The sequence below is a fragment of the Scyliorhinus torazame genome, chromosome 20 (genome assembly GCF_047496885.1).
Source record: "Scyliorhinus torazame isolate Kashiwa2021f chromosome 20, sScyTor2.1, whole genome shotgun sequence".
Taxonomy (NCBI): domain Eukaryota; kingdom Metazoa; phylum Chordata; class Chondrichthyes; order Carcharhiniformes; family Scyliorhinidae; genus Scyliorhinus; species Scyliorhinus torazame.
The window spans coordinates 14,651,394-14,672,027 of NC_092726.1; the positions used below are offsets into that span (position 1 = coordinate 14,651,394).

The 20,634-nt window shown below is 46.5% G+C and overlaps 2 protein-coding genes across 3 annotated transcripts in view; both read left to right on the forward strand.

Moving 5' to 3' along the window:
* Positions 1–3,673, forward strand: part of LOC140396893 (V-type proton ATPase subunit B, brain isoform-like) — a 48,204-nt gene extending 44,531 nt beyond the window's left edge. Inside the window, exons 13-14 of the mRNA XM_072485738.1 lie at positions 1,277–1,406; positions 1,879–3,673. Of these exons, the coding sequence (XP_072341839.1) occupies positions 1,277–1,406; positions 1,879–2,021 (273 nt within the window). The 3' untranslated portion in view covers positions 2,022–3,673. The remainder of the gene's footprint in view (positions 1–1,276; positions 1,407–1,878) is intronic.
* Positions 3,674–8,057: 4,384 nt separating this feature from the next.
* The window catches only part of gck (glucokinase (hexokinase 4)), a 50,636-nt gene continuing 38,059 nt past the window's right edge, over positions 8,058–20,634 (forward strand). The window contains exon 1 of one of the 2 annotated variants that reach the window (XM_072485741.1): positions 8,058–8,376. In XM_072485741.1, coding sequence (XP_072341842.1) covers positions 8,368–8,376 — 9 coding nt within the window. In that variant the 5' untranslated portion in view covers positions 8,058–8,367. The remainder of the gene's footprint in view (positions 8,377–20,634) is intronic. The other variant, XM_072485739.1, reaches the window with a different exon arrangement.

Here is a 20,634-nt window from a genome sequence, read left to right on the forward strand (position 1 = left end):
CGCTACGAGATAGGCGCTCCTAGCTACTAGTCCGTACCAGCTTTGAAGCCTGCAGATTCAGAACCCGAACGAAAGGCCATTTGAAAAAATGAATGAAAATCGCTTATTGTCACAAGTAGGCTTCAAATGAAGTTTCTGTGAAAAGCCGCTAGTCGCCACATTCCGGCGCCTGTTCGGGGAGGCTGGTACGGGTTCCCCTGACCTGGTGGGCCAGTCCAAAGCTAAGTATAGGCCTATCGTATAGAGATAGTCTAGAAAGTAGAGTTTTATGCATGAGTAGTGATTGACTGTATAATAAATGTGTTTTGATTTGATACTTACTAACTGGTGTATTGAGTTATTGATCAGTACTTGAACCTCGTGGCAGTATCATAACGATACCTGGCGACTCTAGAGCAAAGGTTATAGAAACAGAGCAAATTGAGTAAAGATATAACGGGCAACATTTAAGAGCCAACCAAAAGTTAGCAACAAAAGTATTGTTCTGCAGAGAGTCAATGGATAGGCGGCAGGTTCGTATGATGAACTGGGCTGTGTTCACAACTCTCTGTAGTTTTTTGCGGTCTTGGGCCAAGCAGTTGACATACCAGGCTGTGATGCAGCCAGATAGGATGCTTTCTGTGGTGCATCTGTAAAAATTGGTAAGAGTCAATGTGGACATGCCGAACTTCCTTAGTTTCCTGAGAAAGTATAGACGCTGTTGTGCTTTCTTGGTCGTAGTGCTGACGTGGGTGGACCAGGACAGATTGTTGGTGATGTGTACACCTGGGAATTTGAAGCTGTCAACCATCTCCACCTCAACACCATTGATGCAGACAGGGGTGTGTACGATACTTTGCTTCCTGAAGTCAATGATCAGCTCTGACGTTAAGGGAGAGATTGTCATTCCACCACTCCACTAGGTTCTCTTTCTCCGTCCTGTACTCTGACTCATCATTGTTCGAGATCCGACCCGCTAAGGTCGTGTCATCAGCAAACTTGTAGATGGAGGGGAGCCAAATTTTGCAACTTAGTTGTGTGTATAGGGATATAGTAGGGGGCTAAGTACGCAGCCTTGCAGGGCCCTGGTATTGTGGACTATCGTGGAGGAGGTGTTGTTGTTTATCCTTGCTGATTGTGGTCTATGGGTCAGAAAATCGAGGATCCAGTTGCAGAGGCAGGAGCCAAGTCTGAGGTTTTGGAGTTTTGATATGTGCTTTTAGATAAAAGAAATAACATCCAAAATGCCAGCTGGGACATCTGAAGATGCCTTTACCTGTGTTTTTTCTTACCGCAGTATGCGTGCTATGCCATTGGTAAGGATGTCCAGGCTATGAAAGCTGTGGTTGGAGAGGAAGCTCTTACTGCTGATGACCTACTGTTTCTGGAGTTCCTACAGAAATTTGAGAAGAATTTCATTGCTCAGGGTAAGGTTTCTTTTCCCATACCAGAATTTTAATAGCTCTTCCTGTCATTGTTGCAGGTGATCGTTGCATTGCTCTTCTCTGAAAGCATTGTCTGAAATGACTATTTTGGGTTTCAATAAGCTGAAGCAGTTGGGAAGCCCAGTACTGTTGATATTCAAATCTCCACCTCAGCTGATGAGCCTCATGGCTGTTAAATTTAAGATGTTGTGTACTTCACACAGCCTAGTACCTTCCATGGATGGTTATGGAGAACAGTGAACTCTGACCTGACCTCTGCTGGAGTAAAAATCTGATATCTAGCCTATCTGGCCACAGTTCTCACATTTCATAAAATCCCAGAAACACAAGGATAGATTGTACCATCTAAACTTACTGCAAATATTTTTTGAACCTTGAGCTGTGTACCCCAAGACTGTGAAACTCTTGTTTTCTTACTGGGGATTGTTTAGCTTTGTAACTTTTATTTCTTTAGGAGCTTACGAAAACCGCACTGTGTACGAGACCCTAGACATCGGCTGGCAGTTATTGCGTATCTTCCCGAAGGAAATGCTGAAGCGAATCCCACAGAGCATTCTGGCTGAGTTCTACCCAAGGGACTCTGGCGCAAAGCATTAACTTCTCACCGTCTTTATTTGTGTGTTCTATATTTTCTCGTGACCTATTTATTTTCAGTGGGTAAACTTCTTGGGAAGTTGTATTTGAACAAAGCGAAGATTTGTGACTCTGCTGGTGTTTATTTTGAGATCTTTCAGCCTGAGTAGGATTCGAAGCACCTGCCTCATCGGTGTCTGCTGGTCCTGCACACCTTTGACACAAGCAGACTTGCATCCTGTGCACTGCACAAATTGGGGTTTGTGACGGTTGAGGGAGGTTTTCTTGCAAGTAATTGACCATTGCCATTGTTCTTTCAAGTATGTGAAAGGTGCTTAACTGATTGCCCATGTGCCATAGGCAGTTGATGATTATCAATTGATAATTCATGTGTATCATGATATCCAGTGACAATAGAAATATTTAAAACATGCTGTTTCACAACATAACATTCTCAAATGAGAATTCAATTTCCCTGTGCTCAGAAATATGGCATCCCCCCAACCTGCTCATTAGTCTCTGAGGCTGTTGCTCAAATTACTTCATGGTTATTTTAAGGTGGGTTAACTGTTTAATTTACAAGAAACTTTTTCATTTTTTTCTGTGAAGTTGAGCATAAATAGGAAAAGACTTGCTGTGGAATGACTTGACTCAATTTTGCAGCGGAGCTGAGACAATTCTCCAACTTGACCGAAGAGTGCAAGTGGTCTTTTGGGAATTGACCTGTTCTTCTGAATTTATATCTGACAAGGTTATGGAATATTTCAGCTGCTGCTCTTCTCAGCGCACCATTGGTGTGTTGCTGAGGTTGCTGTCGTCAAGTAGTACCTGCTTGTTGATTATGTCGGGCCAGCCAGCATGCATGTGCAGCTAGTATTTTTGAATATTATCCTCAACATGATATCTTAAGCCAATGTTATTGATAGCAAATACAGAACAGACTCGTAAGCACTTAAAGTTTGGAGTTGTGCTATCCCTTTGAGCTTTTGGAGGTTTACATATTTGTTTCTCATTTGGATAAGGACAGGTTTTGTAAAGTGTTATATTGCTTGAGGACAAACGTTTTCCATTCCATCTGGAGGTTCAATCCTATCCTTTCTCTGGACCAGGACTATGTTAGGTTCTGTTGTGTTCGGACTGTAGTCAGTTGCAGATGGATCGACCTAATTGGAATGTAGTGTGATCTATCAGTAATATATTTATCTTCTTGTATTAGTAATTGGCGTGGAAAGTACAAGCCTTTTGTATTGCATTCTGCATGAAATCTGTGAGCACTTTTTTCAATGTGTAATGTAAGAACAGTGATCTTTCTACCTTGTCATGATTGATTACTTTTCTTTGAGTTGATTTTTTTCTTGTGCTCATTACTGCCTGTCTGTTGACTGCAAAGTCAGGTCCTTTAAAGCCCTTCTGAGTACTGAAGAGGGTAGTTCTGGTTGTACCTGACTCTTTCTCATGCAGCATTTTTCATTGTATTTCCTCTGCATTGGCTTCATGAAATGTACAAATTGTTTAGTTGTTAGATGTTATATTGTAAGCTTACTTTTGATAAATTGTGTTATATTTCAAGCATTCCACCAATCCTGATATGTGTATAAAGGATCCATTGGTTTGAAACTGAAAATACTGGAAGATCTTAAATGTTCACAATGTATAAATAAATGTTAATAGAACAATGACGAGTGTTGACTTTTAATATTAGATACCCAATCTGTTGAAGCTTTGAAAGCTCAAGCCATTTATTCCAAACCAGCTGTCCCTCTTTTAATATTTCATCAAGGTTTCAGAGAAACAACCTTACCAATAAAGTTTGTTGCAGTAAACACAACTGCTTTAAATTGGGTTTTTTCAAACTCAGGGTCTCGACCCGCAGGTGGGTCACGGGCGGGTGTTGAGAGGGTGGCGGAACAATCGGTTATGGCGCTCCCGATCGCCGGAGGAGCACCCAACAACCGGGATGGGCTTTTAGATTGAGAATGCCGGCTGCGTCTGCCAGCAGCCACAGTATTGTGCCTTGCTCCATCTGATTGGCATCCAGATTATCCAATGGGTGATTAGCTTTCCCAGCATCACACCCGATGTCTACTTGTTTGGCTGACCAATAGGAGGAGGCAGGGGCGGGTAGTTTGGTTTTGGAACTGTTGGGAGTCCGGGCCCTGTGAAGGACACCGAGAGGCTGAGTGAAGTCTGTGAGGGATATGAATGACGGGTTACTGTGCTGGCAGTCAGCACCAGTTCACTAGCTTCCACAAGTACATCAATGCATGAATTATATGATAGCTACATGAACAGGGGATTGCAGCAATTTGCTTCTTCTTCAAATTGAGATCCAAGAAAAAGGCACCAGCAGCAATAACAGAAAATGAATTATATGTTTCTCCTCTGAGGCAGGGCAAGTGGAATTTAAGCACCAGCAGGTGAAATCTGTATGAATATTTGTAACCTCGGCAATCGTGTCACTATAATGACACTTATAATGGTGTATTGTAAGTTATCAGTCTTCAGAAATAAAACTCGTGGGACACCCATGTGCAGGACCAAATTTTTTCTTAAAAACGGCAGTCTTTGCACCAGAAGTGGTGAGAGAGAGGTCAAGAGAGCATGTACACTGATGTCACGTGATCCGTGCTTTGGCCACAAAATCCTGAAGGAGAGATTCCTCTGTTTTGTAGCTGCCAGCAATCAAGCAGCAGGACTGTGTTAAGAACTGAAGATGGATCAGTTTGTAATAAGGAAGAGAGGGTCAGAGACACAAACGGTTCAGGAACTCACAACTGAATCTGCTACAGTGAACTTCTCAGGAGATTCCACGGCAGGACAAAGCAGTGCTGGTGTGAGCTCCAGGGCTACTGGCGAAGACATCCATTAAAAAGCTGAAGGGGCAGCGCAGTGGTTAGCACTGTTGCCTCACAGCGCCGAGGTCCCAGGTTTGATCCCGGCTCTGGGTCAGTGTGGAGTTTGCACATTCTCCCCGTGTTTGCGTGGGTTTCGCCCCCACAATGTAAAATGTGCAGGCTAGGTGCATTGGCCACGCTAAATTGCCCTTTATTGGAAAAAATGAATTGGGTACTCTAAATTTATGAAGAACAAAAAAAGAAGCTGAAATCAGAAACAAAGCAGTATAAAGATGATTTTTTAAAGCTATGGCTTTATTAATTGTCCCAATGCAAATCAGATTGCAATGTCCATGTGCTTTATGTGCAGGGAAGTACTGGCAAATGAAAGATTAAACATTTAAAACTTCAGACGTATTTCAAGACGTCTGACGATTCAAGACGATTGAGGACAAATCTCTTGATTTGTTTCCAAGGATGCAGCGAAAACTTAAATCATCAGCTGAAGCCCTTAGCAGAAATGTAACATCGAATGAGAAAGCAAGCGAGATCTTGAGGACAAAGCAGGCTCAACTGTCGCATTAAAGGAAAACAAAAAAGTCAGTCGCGAAGTTCGGTCAGCATGGGTTACAAAGGTTGGCCGGCGTGGGTCGCGTTGCCCGGTTGGTAAAAATGGGTCCTGGGCAAAAAAGTTTGAAAAACACTGGTTTAAATGACTAAGAAGGTTCCTATTCAACATGTGGCCGTTAAAACAAAAGGAGGTTATTACTTATATATCTTGGGATGTGGGCGTTGCTGGCGAGGGCATCATTTATTGCTCATTCCTAATTGCACCTGAGAAGATGGTGGTGTGCTGCCTTGAACTGCCCCAGAACATTTGTTGCATTTGCTGCATTTTCATATAAATATGAGGCATTACTGATGCCTGGTTGACAAAAACAAAGCTGATATATTATCCCTTGGAAAGGAGGTAATACTGGAAAATGATGACTAAGTGCTTGAAGAGGATGAACAGGAAAATGAGCAGTTTTATTGAATAATTAAAAAATTTTTTGTTGAAACCTTCCTTGGATTATCGCATACTCTGAAGGGATCAAAAACAGCTTGGGTGAAGTTTTGTTTTCAAAGTAATCAAACAGTTACAATGTTGTGGAGATGCCGGCGTTGGACTGGGGTGAGCACAGTACGAAGTCTTACAACACCAGGTTAAAGTCCAACAGGTTTGTTTCGATGTCACTATCTTTCGGAGCGCTGCTCCTTCCTCAGGTGAATGAAGAGGTCTGTTGGCGCCCCACTTTCCGGCGCTTGGTCTGTGGTTGTGGGCATTTCAAATGCTCGTCCAAATGCTTCTTGTACACTGCAAGGGTTCCCGCCTCCACCATCAAACAGTTACAAAACAGAGAGCTGGCAAATACAGTGAAGTGTTTGTCCACCTGGTCTTTATCAACAGGTTCTGTAATTTATGTACCCTTATACACTTATCGGTTCTTGTCTGTATGAGATATCATTCACTGGCCATTCCTCTATCCGGTATTTGCTTAATTTTGTTTAAATTGAAATTAAAATTGGCATCGTCCATTTTTAATTATTGTATAACTTTATAGTGATGACTCAGAAATATCACATGAAAATTCAAAGTTCATCCAAATATTTGGAAGGAATGATTCTGCAACATAGGATCACAGGAAAATTACAGCACAGAAGGAAGCCATTCGGCCCATCGTGTCTATGCCAGCGTGCCCTTTTTTAAATTAAGGTGCAATTTAGCATAGTCAATCTACCTACCCTGTAGATCCTTGGGTTGTGGGAGTGAGACCCACGCAGACCCAGGGTGAATGTGCAAACTCACATGGATAGTGACCCGGGGCCGTGATCAAACCCGGGTCCTGGGTGCCATGAGGCAGCAGTGCTAACCATCGGGCCGCCCACAGGTGCCCTTTCTAATGCCACCTTCTTGCACCCGGTCCGTAGCCCTGTAGCTTACTGCACTTAAGGTGCCGATCCAGGTACTTTTTAAAGGAGTTTAAGTTCTCTGCTTCCACCATCAACTCGGGCAGCAAATTCCAGACTCCCACTACCCTCTGCGTAATAGGTTCTTCCTCATGTTCCCTCGACTACTTATCTTGAATCTATGTCCCCTGGTTGCACCTGGTAGTCGAGGTGCACTTTGCCCCCCTTTGGCAATGTGGCTGGAAGAAACCGGGTTATGGAAGTGGACCATGGGTCTATCTATTTGTTGTAGGCTGGCAACATGCCTCTCTGGCCATTGAAGGGTTGATGTGTTACTGGAGGACCAGTCAGTATGGGTGGAATTGAGACGTGGCGGTGCTGCTTGCTGAATGTGGTTAACTATTTTTGACAATGTGGGTGTGTGTGTGTGGTGGGGACAGGGGGGGGGGGGGCTTGTGGGTTGTGGTGGGGGGATGCTGTAATCAGTTCCCCCACTGATGATTGAAGCTGTTGGGAGACCCTGGCCCCTTTAGACTCACAGGACTTCACAGCACAAAAGGAGGCCGATCCGCCCATCGTATCTGCAATGGCCATCACCCGTTCTAACCCCACTTTCCGGCGCTTGGTCCGTGGTTGTGGGCATTTCAAATGCTCGTCCAAATGCTTCTTGTACACTGCAAGGGTTCCCGCCTCCACCATCCTTTCAGGCAGTGAGTTCCAGGTTCCCACTGCCCTCTGGGTGATAAGGTTTTTCCGAAGAGCCTCTCTCAACTTCCTGCCCCCTGACCTTCAATCAGTGCACCGCTCTCTCTCTCCCCCCCTCCCCCTCCCTGGATCATTGATGCCTCCACTGGGGAGGGGGGGGGGATGTTCCAGGGCAGCAGGGTAGCACGGTGGTTAGCACTGTTGCTTCACAGTGCCAGGGTCCCGGGTTCGATTCCCGGCTTGGGTCTCTGAATGTGCAGAGTCTGCACGTTCTCCCTGTGTCTGCGTGGGTTTCCTCCGGGCGCTCCGGTTTCCTCCCACAAGTCCCGAAAGACGCGCTTGTTGGGTGAATTGGACATTCTGAATTCTCCCTCCGTGGACCCGCACAGACGCCGCCGGAGTGTGGCGACTGGGGGATTTTTACAGCATCTTCATTGCAGTGTTAATTATTTTAATTTGATTTTAATTCACCCACTCCCCGTCTCATTGGTGCAAGACCAACCCCCCCCCCCCCCCCCTCCCCTCCCCACCGAGGCTGCCGCCAGCCACCCTCAAGCTCGCCGGTTCCTGGGAGTAGGCTCGGTTGGCAGGGGGCAGGCCCGGTCTCCATGGTGACGGGGCGCTCGCGGGGACTTTAAGCAGCGGCAGCAGCGGGGGGCAGAAAGACAGGGACCGAGGCGAGAGTCAGTCAGGGGAAATCCTCTCCCACACCCGCAGGAGAGGCTGAGGGGCGGTAGAGAGAAAAAAAAAACCCGGGAGAGAGGATCGGGTTGAAAGTCACCAGAGGGAGAGAAGCCGGCAGGAAGGAGGAGGCGCTGTGTGCCACCCTCGGAGCAGGAGAACCCGAGCCGAGCGGCAGAGCCAGGACAGACCACAGCAGGATGCAGAAGGTAAAAGTGGCATTTATATTTAACCCACCTCATGTGCCCGCCGGTGATGTGTTTTTTTTTGTCAAGCGACCCTTTGCAATGTTTGTGGCAAGAGTTGGTTTTACTTTTCCAGCCAGCTCGGTGGACTCATCCCAGCTTCAGAACGTTTTAATTTGCCAGGGGAAAATGCCGTGATTCCGTCGTCCCCATCCAGCTTCATTCAAACCAGGTCGTGTTTCCCCCCCCCCCCCCCCCCCGCCTGTTTTGAAGGATGTGCACATCAGGGGTTTTCCCTTCGTCCATCCTCTGCTCGGCACCCCCGAGACGTTGCTCCTCCACGTTAATAACGCTTGGTTTTCAAAGTTGTTGCTGCACTTTGAAGTCCAGATGATTGACGATCATCAATCACGCCAGTTTGTTCCAAACACACCCAAGTTTAGAAATTGTGTTTTAGAATAATCAGCGGTAGACCACCAAACACCATTCGACGAGGTGCCGCACAAAAGGCCGTTGCATGGGTAGAGGATTGGTTAACCAACAGAAAGCAAAGAGTGGGGGTAAATGGGTATTTTTCTGGTTGGCGATCAGTGGTTCGTGGTGTGCTGGGGGATCAGTTTTGGGACCGCAATGGTTTACAATTTGCATAGATGCTTTGGACTTGAGGACCAAGTGTAATGTGTCATTGTTCGCAGATGACACTAAGGTGAGTGGTAAAGTGTGCAGAGGACACTGAAAGTCTGCAAAATTTTGCAGCATGCTGCACTGCAGCGGGACCTTGGTGTCCTTGTGCATGAAGCACAAAAAGTTGGTTTGCAGGTAATTAAGAAGGCAAATGGAATTTTGTCTTTTATTGGCAGGTGGAGTTTAAAAACACGGAGATTATGTTGCAGCTGGATAGGGTGCTGGTGAGGCCAACCTGGAGTATTGTGTACAGTTTTGGCCTCCTTACTTGAGAAAGGATGTACTGGCACTGGAGGGGGTACAGAGGAGATTCACTAGGTTAGTTCCGGAGTTCAGAGGATTGGCTTATGAGGAAAGACTCCGTAGACTGGGACTATACTCATTGGAATTGAGAAGAATGAGGGGGGATCTTACAGAAACATATAAAATTATTAAGGGAAAAGTTAAGGTACAAGCAGGCAGGTTGTTTCAACTGGTGGGTGAAACTAGAACAAGGAGGCATAGCCTCAAGATAAGGTGGAACAGATTTTGGACTGAGTTAAGGAGGAACATTTTCATCCAAAGGGTTGTAAATCTGTGGAATTCCCTGCCGAGTGAAGCAGTTGAGGATACCTCCTTGAATGTTTTTAAGGTAAAGATAGATAGATTTTTGAACAGTAAAGGAATTAAGGGTTATGGTGAGCAGGTGGGTAAGTGGAGCCGAGTCCACAAAAAGATCAGCCACGATCTTATTGAATGGCAGATCAGGCTCGAGGGGCCAGATGGCCTACTCCTGCTCCTAGTTCTTATGTTCACCACACAAGGTTAGATTTTCTTCACTGCTTGTGCAACAATCTGATGGAGTGGTTCACCGACTTTCAACAGAACTTGCATGTTTTCCTTTCTTTTGCTTTACAAGGGCAGAAGCTTCATAATATATCATGGTTTGCTGCTAATATGTGACTGTGTGCTATTTGATTATTCTTCTTTTAAGACCACATCGTGTGATTGCTGTGCCCTCTTCAGAGGCTGGCTAGGCTTAAATTAGAGATCAGAAGGATTTTCTTCAAACTATCAAAACAAACCAGTGGGCTAAATAGCTGGCTTGTAATGCAGAACAATGACAGCAGCGCGGGTTCAATTCCCGTACCAGTCTCCCCGAACAGGCGCCGGAATGTGGCGACTAGGGGCTTTTCACAGTAACTTCATTGAAGCCACTTCTGACAAGCGATTATTATTATTAAATACATTTCAAAAAATGTGAAGTTGCATATTTGGAATAACATGCAAAAGATGTCAGTGGAAGGTCAGACAGAGGAATTAAGAATTGCGGGTCAACTGATCTTTAAATGTGAGATTGCCAATAGTGAAGTCCTTATGATGGGCGAAAGGGATCCTGAATTGAATGTTGAAGTGGGAAGGTGGTAGATCTGTAAAACAATGGCCATAGGCATCTTTATTGTAGGAAAAGATTCCAGAAGAGTAAATCAGTCAGGCAAGCAAAGGCAAGAGGTAGATTTTCCCAAGTGTATCACTGATTTAGCGGAAGGCTGAATGATTCAGAAAGGAAATTCCAAAGCTTAGGGTAGACATGTGAAGGCACAGCCAGCAATTGTGGGGAAAAGAAAGCAGAGATGCACACAAGGCCAGAGTTCGAGTGACGCAGATTCGTCAGAGGGTTGTACGGCTGCAGGATATGCAGAGATGAGGAGCAATGAGGCCTTGAATGAATTTAGACTGGCAACCAATAAAACATGGGCAATGGGTGAACATAATGTGGTGTAAGGCAAGATATACAGGCTGCTCCTCTCGGTCCAAATTGGCCACCTCCTTATCCTGAGACCGTGCTCTCCAGTTCAAGACTCTCGAACCAGTGCACCACCAGTGAGAACAATCTCTCAGCATCAAATCTGTCAAGCCTGCTTGGAATCTTTTCGATATTCGTTCAGGGATGTGGTCATCTCTGGGAAGGTTAGCATTTATTGACAATTTCTTGAACCACTCCAGTCCATGTCATGTAGGTCCTTTCATTTAGGGAGGGTGTTCCAGATTTTTGATCCAGTGACAATCCAAGTCAGGATGGTGTGTGACGGAGCACAACTTGTTGAAGGTGGTGTTCCTTTGTATCTACTGCTGTTCTCCTTGACAATAAAGATTACATGCTTGGAGGGAGCTGTTGACAAAACCATGACAAGTTGTTGCAGTGCACAATGTAGCATACCACAGTATCTGTGCGCTGGTGGTGCCAGGAATAAATGTTTAAGGTGATTGATAGCAGGTTGTTTTGTCATAAATGTGTCATGGTTCTTTTTTTTCAAATATTTTTATTCAAACAAGATTTTCATTTTAAAGAAAAACAATACAATAAATCCCAATTCCGTACAATACCAAAAGTACACCCACCCAATCCCGCAGACCCCTCACCCCCATAAAGAACATAGAAAACAGAACATTAATTAAAAAATATTCAAAAAACAACCCCCAACCACCATCACACTTAACAGCTGACAGTAATCAGATCACTGAAAAAGGAGATGATAGGCTGCCACCTCATGGAGAACCCTTCCATCGACCTCCTCATGGTACACTTGATCTTCAAGTGCACCACCAGTGCATAAATTCCATCAGGTTCCCAAGGAAGTCGAGGCCTTGGGCGGCACAGGGGATCTGCACCCAAGCAGAACTCACTTCTGGGCTATTACCGAGGCGAAGGCGAGGACATCTGCGCTCGTCCCTGTCTGCAGCACCGTGAGTCCGATACTCCAAAAATGGCCACCAATAGGCACGGCTCAAGCTGAAAGCCCAAATCCCCAACGTCATTTCAAAAAAGGACACCCAAAAACTAACAATTTGGGGCTGGACCAAAACATGTCCGTGTAATTGGCCAGCCCCCCAGAACAGTTCTCACATCTGTGCTTCACCCCCGAGAAGAACCCACTCATACACGTTCTAGTCAGGTGCACCCTGTGCACCTCCTTGAATTGGATCAGGCTTAATCTCGCACATGAAGATGTGAAGTTTACCCTGTCAAGAGCCTCACTCCACACTCCCCTTCAAAGGCCAAAACCAGCTCACCCTCCCACTTCCTCTTTACTTCTTTCAACGTTGCCTGCTCTGTCACCAACAGCTGCTCATAGACATCCAAAATCTTACCCTCCCCTCAGACAAGGATAGGACCCGTCCAGAAGTGAAGGGGAAATGAAGGAAACGTCTTGCGCAAAAACTCCTGCACCTGATAGTACCTGAATACATTACCTCTCGGGAGCTGGAACTTCTCTAGCAGCTCTTCTCAGCCAGCGAACCTGTCCTCCAGAAACATGTCCTTAAACTTCTCCAACTCCCACCCTCTCCCATGCCCTAAACGATGAATCTAAGCCAGCCGGCATAAACCTATGGTTCCTGCAGATTGGAGCCAACAGTGACATGGAACCCAGTTTCGAGTCCAATGAAATAATCACCTCTGGCTCAGACCCGAAGGAAGGCAATAATACAACATTTAACAATCTCCTAATATTGACTGACAACTGCCTAAACTGATTCCAAACCCTCAAAGTGGTTGTCAACACCGAGCTCAAAGAGAATCGAGCAGGGAAAAATGGGAGTGATGCAGTAACCAGGGCCCTCAGACTTGATGCTATGCATGAAATTTCCTCCATGCGCCCCCCATATAGAGTCTGGATCCTTGAACCACCCACACATCTTATCAATATTTGCCACCCAGGATTAACATAACAGATTAGGTAATCCCCCGACTGCCTATCCTTTTACAAAAACGTCCTACAAACAAAAGCTCAAACAAAAGCAGATATCAATTTATTAACACTGCAAAAGAAAAACTGGGACAAAACCAAAAACCTCAGGAGAATATTCAGCTTCACCATCGGTACCTTTCCCGTGAAGGTCAGAGGGAGGCCCAGTCATGGGCCACCTGGATTCCCAGATACCAGGAGCTAGTCTTGGCCAGACGCAATGGCAGCCTACCCTGATCAGTTCCCCTCCCGGGCGGGGGGGGCGGGGGGCGGTTCATGGAAAAATATTCACTCTTGCTCAGATTCAGCTTGTACCCTGAACAGGAGCCAAACTTCCTGAGCAACTCCATTATCACCCCCACATTGGAGAGTGGGCCCATAACACATCGTCTGCATAAAAGGACACCCGATGCACTCTTCCCCCAGGCTCCATCTGTTCGATGAGCACAATAGCCAGTGTTTGCAATAGCCAGTGGCTCGATTACTAAGGCAAACAAAATCCCCTGCCTTGTACCCCTGTTCGATTACGAATAACCCGAGCTCAGGGAATTAGTACGTGCACTCACGGTGGGGACCCTGTACAAAAGCCTAATCCATGAGATAAATTTTGGCCCGAGGCTGAACCGCCCCAGAATCTCAAAGAGGTATCCCCACTCAAACCTATCAAGTGCCTTTTCCGAATCCATCAAAATAATTACCTCTGGCTTGGTCCTGAAGGAGGGCGATAATACAACATTCATCAATCTCCTAATATTGACCGACAACTGCCAACCCGTAACAAATCCAGTCTGTACCTCCAAAATCACCCCAGGTAGGCAGGGCTCCAAATGCATTGCCAACGCCTTCGCCAATAACTTAGTGTTAGTCTTGAGCAACAAAATAGGCCGAGACAACCCACATTCCATGTGATCCTTGTTCTTCTTCAGGAGCAAGGAAATTGACGCCTCCGCCAGGGCGACCAGCAACACCCACCCGGGACACGGATTCATTAAACGTATCCAGCAAAAGTGGGACCAACTCACCAGCAAACTGTTTCTAAAATTCAAAGAGGAACACATCCAAACACAGTACTTTATCTGTCTGCATTGACCGAGTACAGGTCGTGATTTCCTCAATATCGGCAGCTTCAACTTCTGCCTTCTCTCCTGCTCCCCTCTGGAAAGGTCAACCCATCCAAAAATTGTTTCATTGATTAACCCGATTTTTATACCAAAGGCCTTTTTTCGGAAAGGGGACACAATCATCTCTGACTTTGTATGGGCGGGGAAGGTGCCGAGGGTGGGGTGGACCCTGCTATAGAGGCAAAGTCAGCAGGGGGGGTTGGCGTTGTCAAACTTGCTTCATTATTATTGGGCGACGAATGTGGACAAGGTGCGGCGGTGTTGGGAAGGAGAAGGGGTAGAGTGGGTTAGGATGGAGTAGGAATCTTGTAAGGGGTCTGGCTTGAGGGCTATGGTGATGGCAGCATTGCCAATGGCTCCGAGTAGATATTCAGGGAGCCCAGTGGTGCAGTCGACAGTGAAGATATGGAATCAGCTGAGGAGGCATTTTAGGCTGGAAGGGATGTCGGTGCTGACGCCGCTGTGCGAGAATCATGGGTTTGAGCCGGGGGGATGGATAGTGTATACAGGAGGTGGAGGGAAGTGGGGCTGGTCAAGGTGAGGGATTTGTATTTGGAGGAAGGGTTCGCCAGTCTGGAGGAGCTAAGGGAGAGGGTCGAGCTGCCGAGGGGTAGTGAGTTCAGATATCTACAGGTTAGGGACTTTGCAAGAAAAGGTCTGGAAGGGGTTGCCTAGATTGCCGGGATACACCCTGCTGGAGCGACTGCTGCTTCCGGATGTGGAAGGGGGGGGGAAGAATTGGAGATATATATAAGTGGCTGGGGGAGCAGGGAGGCGAGCGGGTGGTGAAGACCAAGGAGAAATGGGGAGCGTAGTTGGGAATGGAGATCAATTGGAGTGAGGCACTGCGAAGGGTAAACGGGACTTACTCTTGTGCAAAGATGAGCCTGATACAGTTTAAGGTGGTGCACAGGGTGCATATGACTCGGGCGAGAATGAGTGGGTTCTTTCAGGGGGTAGCAGATGAGTGTGAGAGGTGTGGGCGGGGGCCAGCGAATCATGCGCACATGTTTTGGGGTTGTGAAAAATTGGGAAGATTCTGTGCGGGAGTGTTCGCGGTCTTAGCCAGGATAGTGGAGGAGGGAGTGGACCCGGACCCTTTGGTGGCAATATTTGGGGTTTCAGAGAAGCCGGAGCTCATGGAGAGGAGGAAGGCCGATGTCATGGCCTTCACCTCTCTGATTGCACGGCGACGAATTTTGCTGGAGTGGCGGTCGGCATCGCCACCGGGAGTAGCAGCATGGTTGGGTGACCTGTGTGACTTCCTGCGGTTAGAGAAGATAAAGTATGAGTTAAGGGGCCCAGCAGGGGAGTTCGGGAAAAGGTGGGGGATGTTTGTGACTGTTTTTGAGGAGCTGTTCGTCGCAGTGGGGGAGGGGTGGGGTGAAAACGGAGGAAAATCTGTACAAACTTTATAATTGATTGTTGGGAAGAATGTTTCCCGGGGTCTTTATTTGCTGTAGCCTACTTTGATACAAGTTTGAATAAAATGCGTTTACAAAAAACAAACAAAAAAAACGACCCACTGATGGTTACATACCTACCTGGGTCTGCTAATATATTAACTGCAGAAAAAAACAACCTCTTATTAATCAACACAGTTGCCCCCTGTGCCCTACAATCAAAACCTGAGTGATATACTTGCCCCACCCACACCATCTGCCACCTTGTTGATCTTTGATTTTCAGATTGGTCTCCACATCTGCCTTCAAACTTCTCAGGTGTGCAAGCAAACACCTGGGACCTTTTTACTGGGCCATTTAACCCCCTCATGTTCCATGTCCTCATGAGGACCTCTAAACCAGTGTTCTTCAAAGTCGGGGGTGCGACCCGCTGGTGGGTCGCGGGCGGGTGTCGGGAGGGTCGCGGAGCCGTTGTCTGCGGCGCTCCTGATCGCACAAATCTCGCGGCCGCAAACATGGGGAAAAAAATTCGACCGCATTGCGCACGCGCGCACGATGATCGGTCACGCATGCGCAGTGTGGCCGCTATTTTTTTAAACGGTTGCAGCTTTTTGTTTTACAACTCCTGTAGTGGTTTTTATTCATTTATTTTATTCATTTAATTTTTTTTTTCATTTATTTTATTCATTTTATTTTTTTTACAAGTTCGGGGGGGGTTTTATTCATTTTTTTCATTTAGCTTACTCATTAAAAAATTTTTTTTTTTTTTTTTTTACAAGTTCGGGGGGGTGGGGGGGGTTTACAGGAAAAAAATTCAGAACTTTGGACAGATGGAGACTCCATACTTTCGAACACCAGAAGGCTTCACCGTCATCCAACCGGTTCCATTGGAGGAGTGTGTACGAGGGCCAGAGGGACCCCAAACCATTTCCTCCATTTTTGTCAGCAGCAAACAAGGTAAGAGAAAATGGTGGGCCGCGCAGGTTGGCCGGCGTGGGTCGAGAAGGTCGGCCGGCGTGGGTCGAGAAGGTCGGCCGGTTGGTAAAAATGGGTTCCCGGAAAAAAAGTTTGAAGAACACTGCTCTAAAGCACCAACCCGCCCCCCCCCCCCCCCCCCCCCCCCCCCCTCCGCCCAACCCAGAATCAGTCCTATTCATCTTGTGAGGCAATCCAGAACTGCCCCAAACTGCACCAGCTCTGGGCACTCCCAAGATGGCCACCACTTCCCCCATCAAGTCAGTCCAAAAATAAAGGAACCTCCCCCTTCCCAGCCCCACCCTAACCTGAGAATCAAACAAACAACCAACAAAAGAATAAAAGGCCCCCTCCCCTGTCCTTCCCTGTCCCCAAACCCAAACAGAACAGAAACAAAAAGCGTAAGCTCATAACTTCAAACAACCTAAAAAAAAACACCCCATGGCGGTATGATGGTTAGCACTATTGCCTACAACGCTGAGTACCTTGGTTCGGAACCGGCGCCAGGTAACTGTCTGTGTTAAGTTTGCACTTTCTCTCCATGTCTGCGTGGGTTTCACCCCCCACAACCCAAAGATGTGCAGATTAGGTGAATTGGCCACGCTAAATTGCAGGGTACAAATCAATGTCAACTAAACAGTACTTCAACGATCAGCTCCTCCATCCATACCAAAATTTTAATGCAGAAAAATAGAGGAAAATTAGCACACAACCCCCCCCCCCCAAAAGAATCTCCAACAGTACAATATATAACCCCAACTTCACCCTGAAAAAACACCCACCAACAAGCCCAGACAAAAGTCCAAGCCCTCCACCAGGCAGAGCATTCCAGACCCAAACCACCCGCTGCGTGAAAAGGTTTTTCCTCACATTACATTTGCTCCTTTTGAAAATCACTTTAGTACTGTGCGCTCTCATTCATGATCCTTTTCCAAGCAGAAACAGTTTCTCACTTTCCAGCCCCTTCATGATTCATGAGTACCCAATTATTTCTTTTTCCAATTCAGGGGCAATTTTAGCATGGCCAATCCACCTAACCTGCACATCTTTGGACTGTGGGAGGAAACCGGAGCACCCGGAGGAAACCCACGCAGACACGGGGAGAAGGTGCAGACTTCGCACAGACAATTACCTAGCAGGGAATCGAACCTCGGACCCTGGCGCTGTGAAGCCACAGTGCTAACCACTATACTACCGTACTGTCCATATGTTCAGCATAACCTCCTGGCTTTTGTGCTCTATGCCCATATTAATAATGCCCAGAATATTATTTGCTTTATTAACTGCTCTCTCCATCTGTCCTGCCACTTTGATGATATATGCACATATATACCCAGGTCCCTCTGCTCTGCACCCCCTTAAGAATTTTAGCCCTTATTTTATATTGCTTCTTTGTATTTTTCTGACCAAAATGCATCACCTCACACTTCTCTGCATTGAACTTCATCTGCTACCTATCTGCCCACTCCACCAACTTGTCTATGTCCTTTTGAAGTTCTACATTGTCCCCTTCACAGTTAGCAGGACTTCTAGGTTTTGCATCATCCGCAAACTTTGAAATTGTTCCCTGCACACCAAGAGATGTAGATCATAATAATAATCGCTTATTGTCACAAGCAGGCTTCAATGAAGTTACTGTGAAAAGCTGACTGTATATCAGGAAAAGCAAGAGTCCCAATGTCGACCCCTGGGGGACATCACTACAAATCTTCCTCCAGTCCAAATATCCATTGACCATTATTCTCTGCTTCCTATTATTCAGCCAATTTTGTATCCACATTGCTACTGTTCCATTTATTCCATGAGTTACAACTTTTCTCACAGGTCTGTTGTGTGGCACTGTATCGAATGCCTTTCAAAAGTCCATGTACACCACATCAACTCTTTAATCGACCCTTTCTGTAAACTCCTCAAAAATCTCCAGGAAAGGGTGGCACAGTGGTTAGCACTGCTGCCTCACAGCACCAGGGACCCAGGTTTGATTCTGACCTTAGGTGGTTGTGTGGAGTCTGCATGTCCTCATGTGTTTGCATGGGTTTCCAGTGGGTGTTCCAATTCCTCCCACAGTCTAAAGATGTGCAGGTTAGGTGGATTGGCCAGGCTGAATTGCCCCTTAGTGTCCAAAGGTTATGTGGGTTTACAGGGATGGGTAGAGGAGTGGGCCTGCATAGGGTGCTCCTTTGGAGAGTCGGTGCAGATTCAATGGGCCGAATGGCCTCCTTCTACACTGTCGGTTTCCTATGATTCTCAGTTAGTTAATCACAATTTCCTCTTCAGAAATCCATGTCGGCTTTTCCTAATCAACCCATTTTTTTCCATGTGACTACTAATTCTATCCCAAATAATTGTTTCCAGAAGCTTGCCCATCACTGATATTTAACTAACTGGCCTCTAATTCTTTACAACCTTTTTTGAACAAGGGCGTAAAATTTGTAATTCTCCAGTTCTCTGGCAGCGCTATATTAAGATACTAATGATATTTCATTGTATTGCTGGTGTAATAATGTGCTACTGTTATCGCACTGTGGTGGTCCAGTTAATATGGTTCTGATATACCTGTATATACCTTTATATAATAAATACTGGTTCAGTAATTTGGAATTGCTGTTTTCCACATCGTAAACTTATCACCATATTATCCAGCTAATTATATGGACATAAGGAAAGACTGCTGCTAGATTTAAATTGTTGCTATCATTAATCAGCGGAAATCTTTCAGTCACCATCTCTGCTGTAGTAATATTGTGAAAAATAGATTATGCTGCCAACATGTACCTTTCATTTACTGTCCTATTTAGTGCGAAGTTACTGATTAACTATATCACTTTGCAGCAGAGCCAAATGTGTGTCAAGAAGCTCATGTGTAAGTGTAGTTTCTTGGCAGGAATTAGACGCACAGATTTCCAAGAATTTGTAAAAATGTAAATTTTTATTGGTTTTTGCATTTATTTGATCAAAATTGCAAGGAACAAAGAAGAAAGAAACAAAAAAGGGAAAAAAATAAACAGGTATAGGAAACATATATATAGATATGAGGCATATTAACATCGTCTCCCAGTAATTGGCTTGACACACATCTGCTGCGTCCTTTCCCCGGTGTAGTACCGACTAGGCCCACACCGGAGGCCACGTGGCCGCTCCCTCCAGACTCTGACCACGTGACCTGACCCAACCACGTGGTGTTCAGCCTGTCCATCATCCTGAGGTACCCAGGGGAAGAAAAGGTAAAAGACGGAGCCTTTCCAGATCCCCACCAAGGCCAATCTCAGTGTGACTAGACCGTGGGGGCACGAGGCCTCGCCAGTGAAGCAGGAATGCCCAAGCCAACCCCGGAGAACCTGCCCGACCCCACCGGAAGTTGAACCCAACCTCACCACCTCACAAGACCAGACCGGCCCAAGCACAAACCCCTCCAGTGACCCTGATCCCGCCGCAATCATCCACGACCCCTCCAAACGCAATCACTTACCTTACGCAAAGCCAGCCCTGCCATACAAGAGCAGTCGAGTACGCAACCACTGTCACAGACTTCATCAGTAAGTTTGTCGAGGACTGTGTACCAAAGAAAACAATACAGGTATTCCCCAATCGGAAACCCTGGCTCAACCAAAAGGTTCACGCCTTGCTGAAGTTCCGGAAGGAGGCGTTGAAGTCTGGCGACCCTGACCTCTAGAAGAAATCCAGGTATGACATACGGAAAGCAATCAGGGATGCAAAAAGACAATACCGCATCAAACTAGAGTCCCAGGCCAACGACACTAACCCACGACGACTATGGCAGGGCCCACACAAGATCACAGGCTATAAAGCAAGGCCAGGCGGAATATCTGGGGCTGGAGCATCCCTGCCCGATGATCTGAACATGTTCTATGCCCGCATTGAGCAGTCAGCCAGTGCATCAGTGCCACACACCCCAACAGACCTGGGGACACCCATACCCACTATTACAGCCTCAGAGGTAAGAGCTGCCTTCTTGAAAGTGAATCCGCGGAAAGCGACGGGCCCCGACGGAGTCCCTGGGCGAGCACTCAGAGCCTGCGCAGACCAGTTGGCGAGTGTATTCGCAGATATCTTCAACACCTCACTCCTCTGCTCTGAGGTCCCCACCTCCTTCAGGAAGACCACCATAATACCAGTACCAAAGAAGAACAAGGTAGCCTGTCTCAACGAATACTGATCGGTGGCCCTGACGTCTGTTATCAGGAAATGCTTCAAGTGGCTAGTCATGAGACAGATCACTGCCAGCATCCCAGATGGTCTCGATCCACTGCAGTTTGCCTATCACCGCAACCGGTCCACAGCAGATGCTATCTCCCTGGCTCTACAATCAAATCTCGAACACCTCGACAACAAGGACACCTATGTAAGACT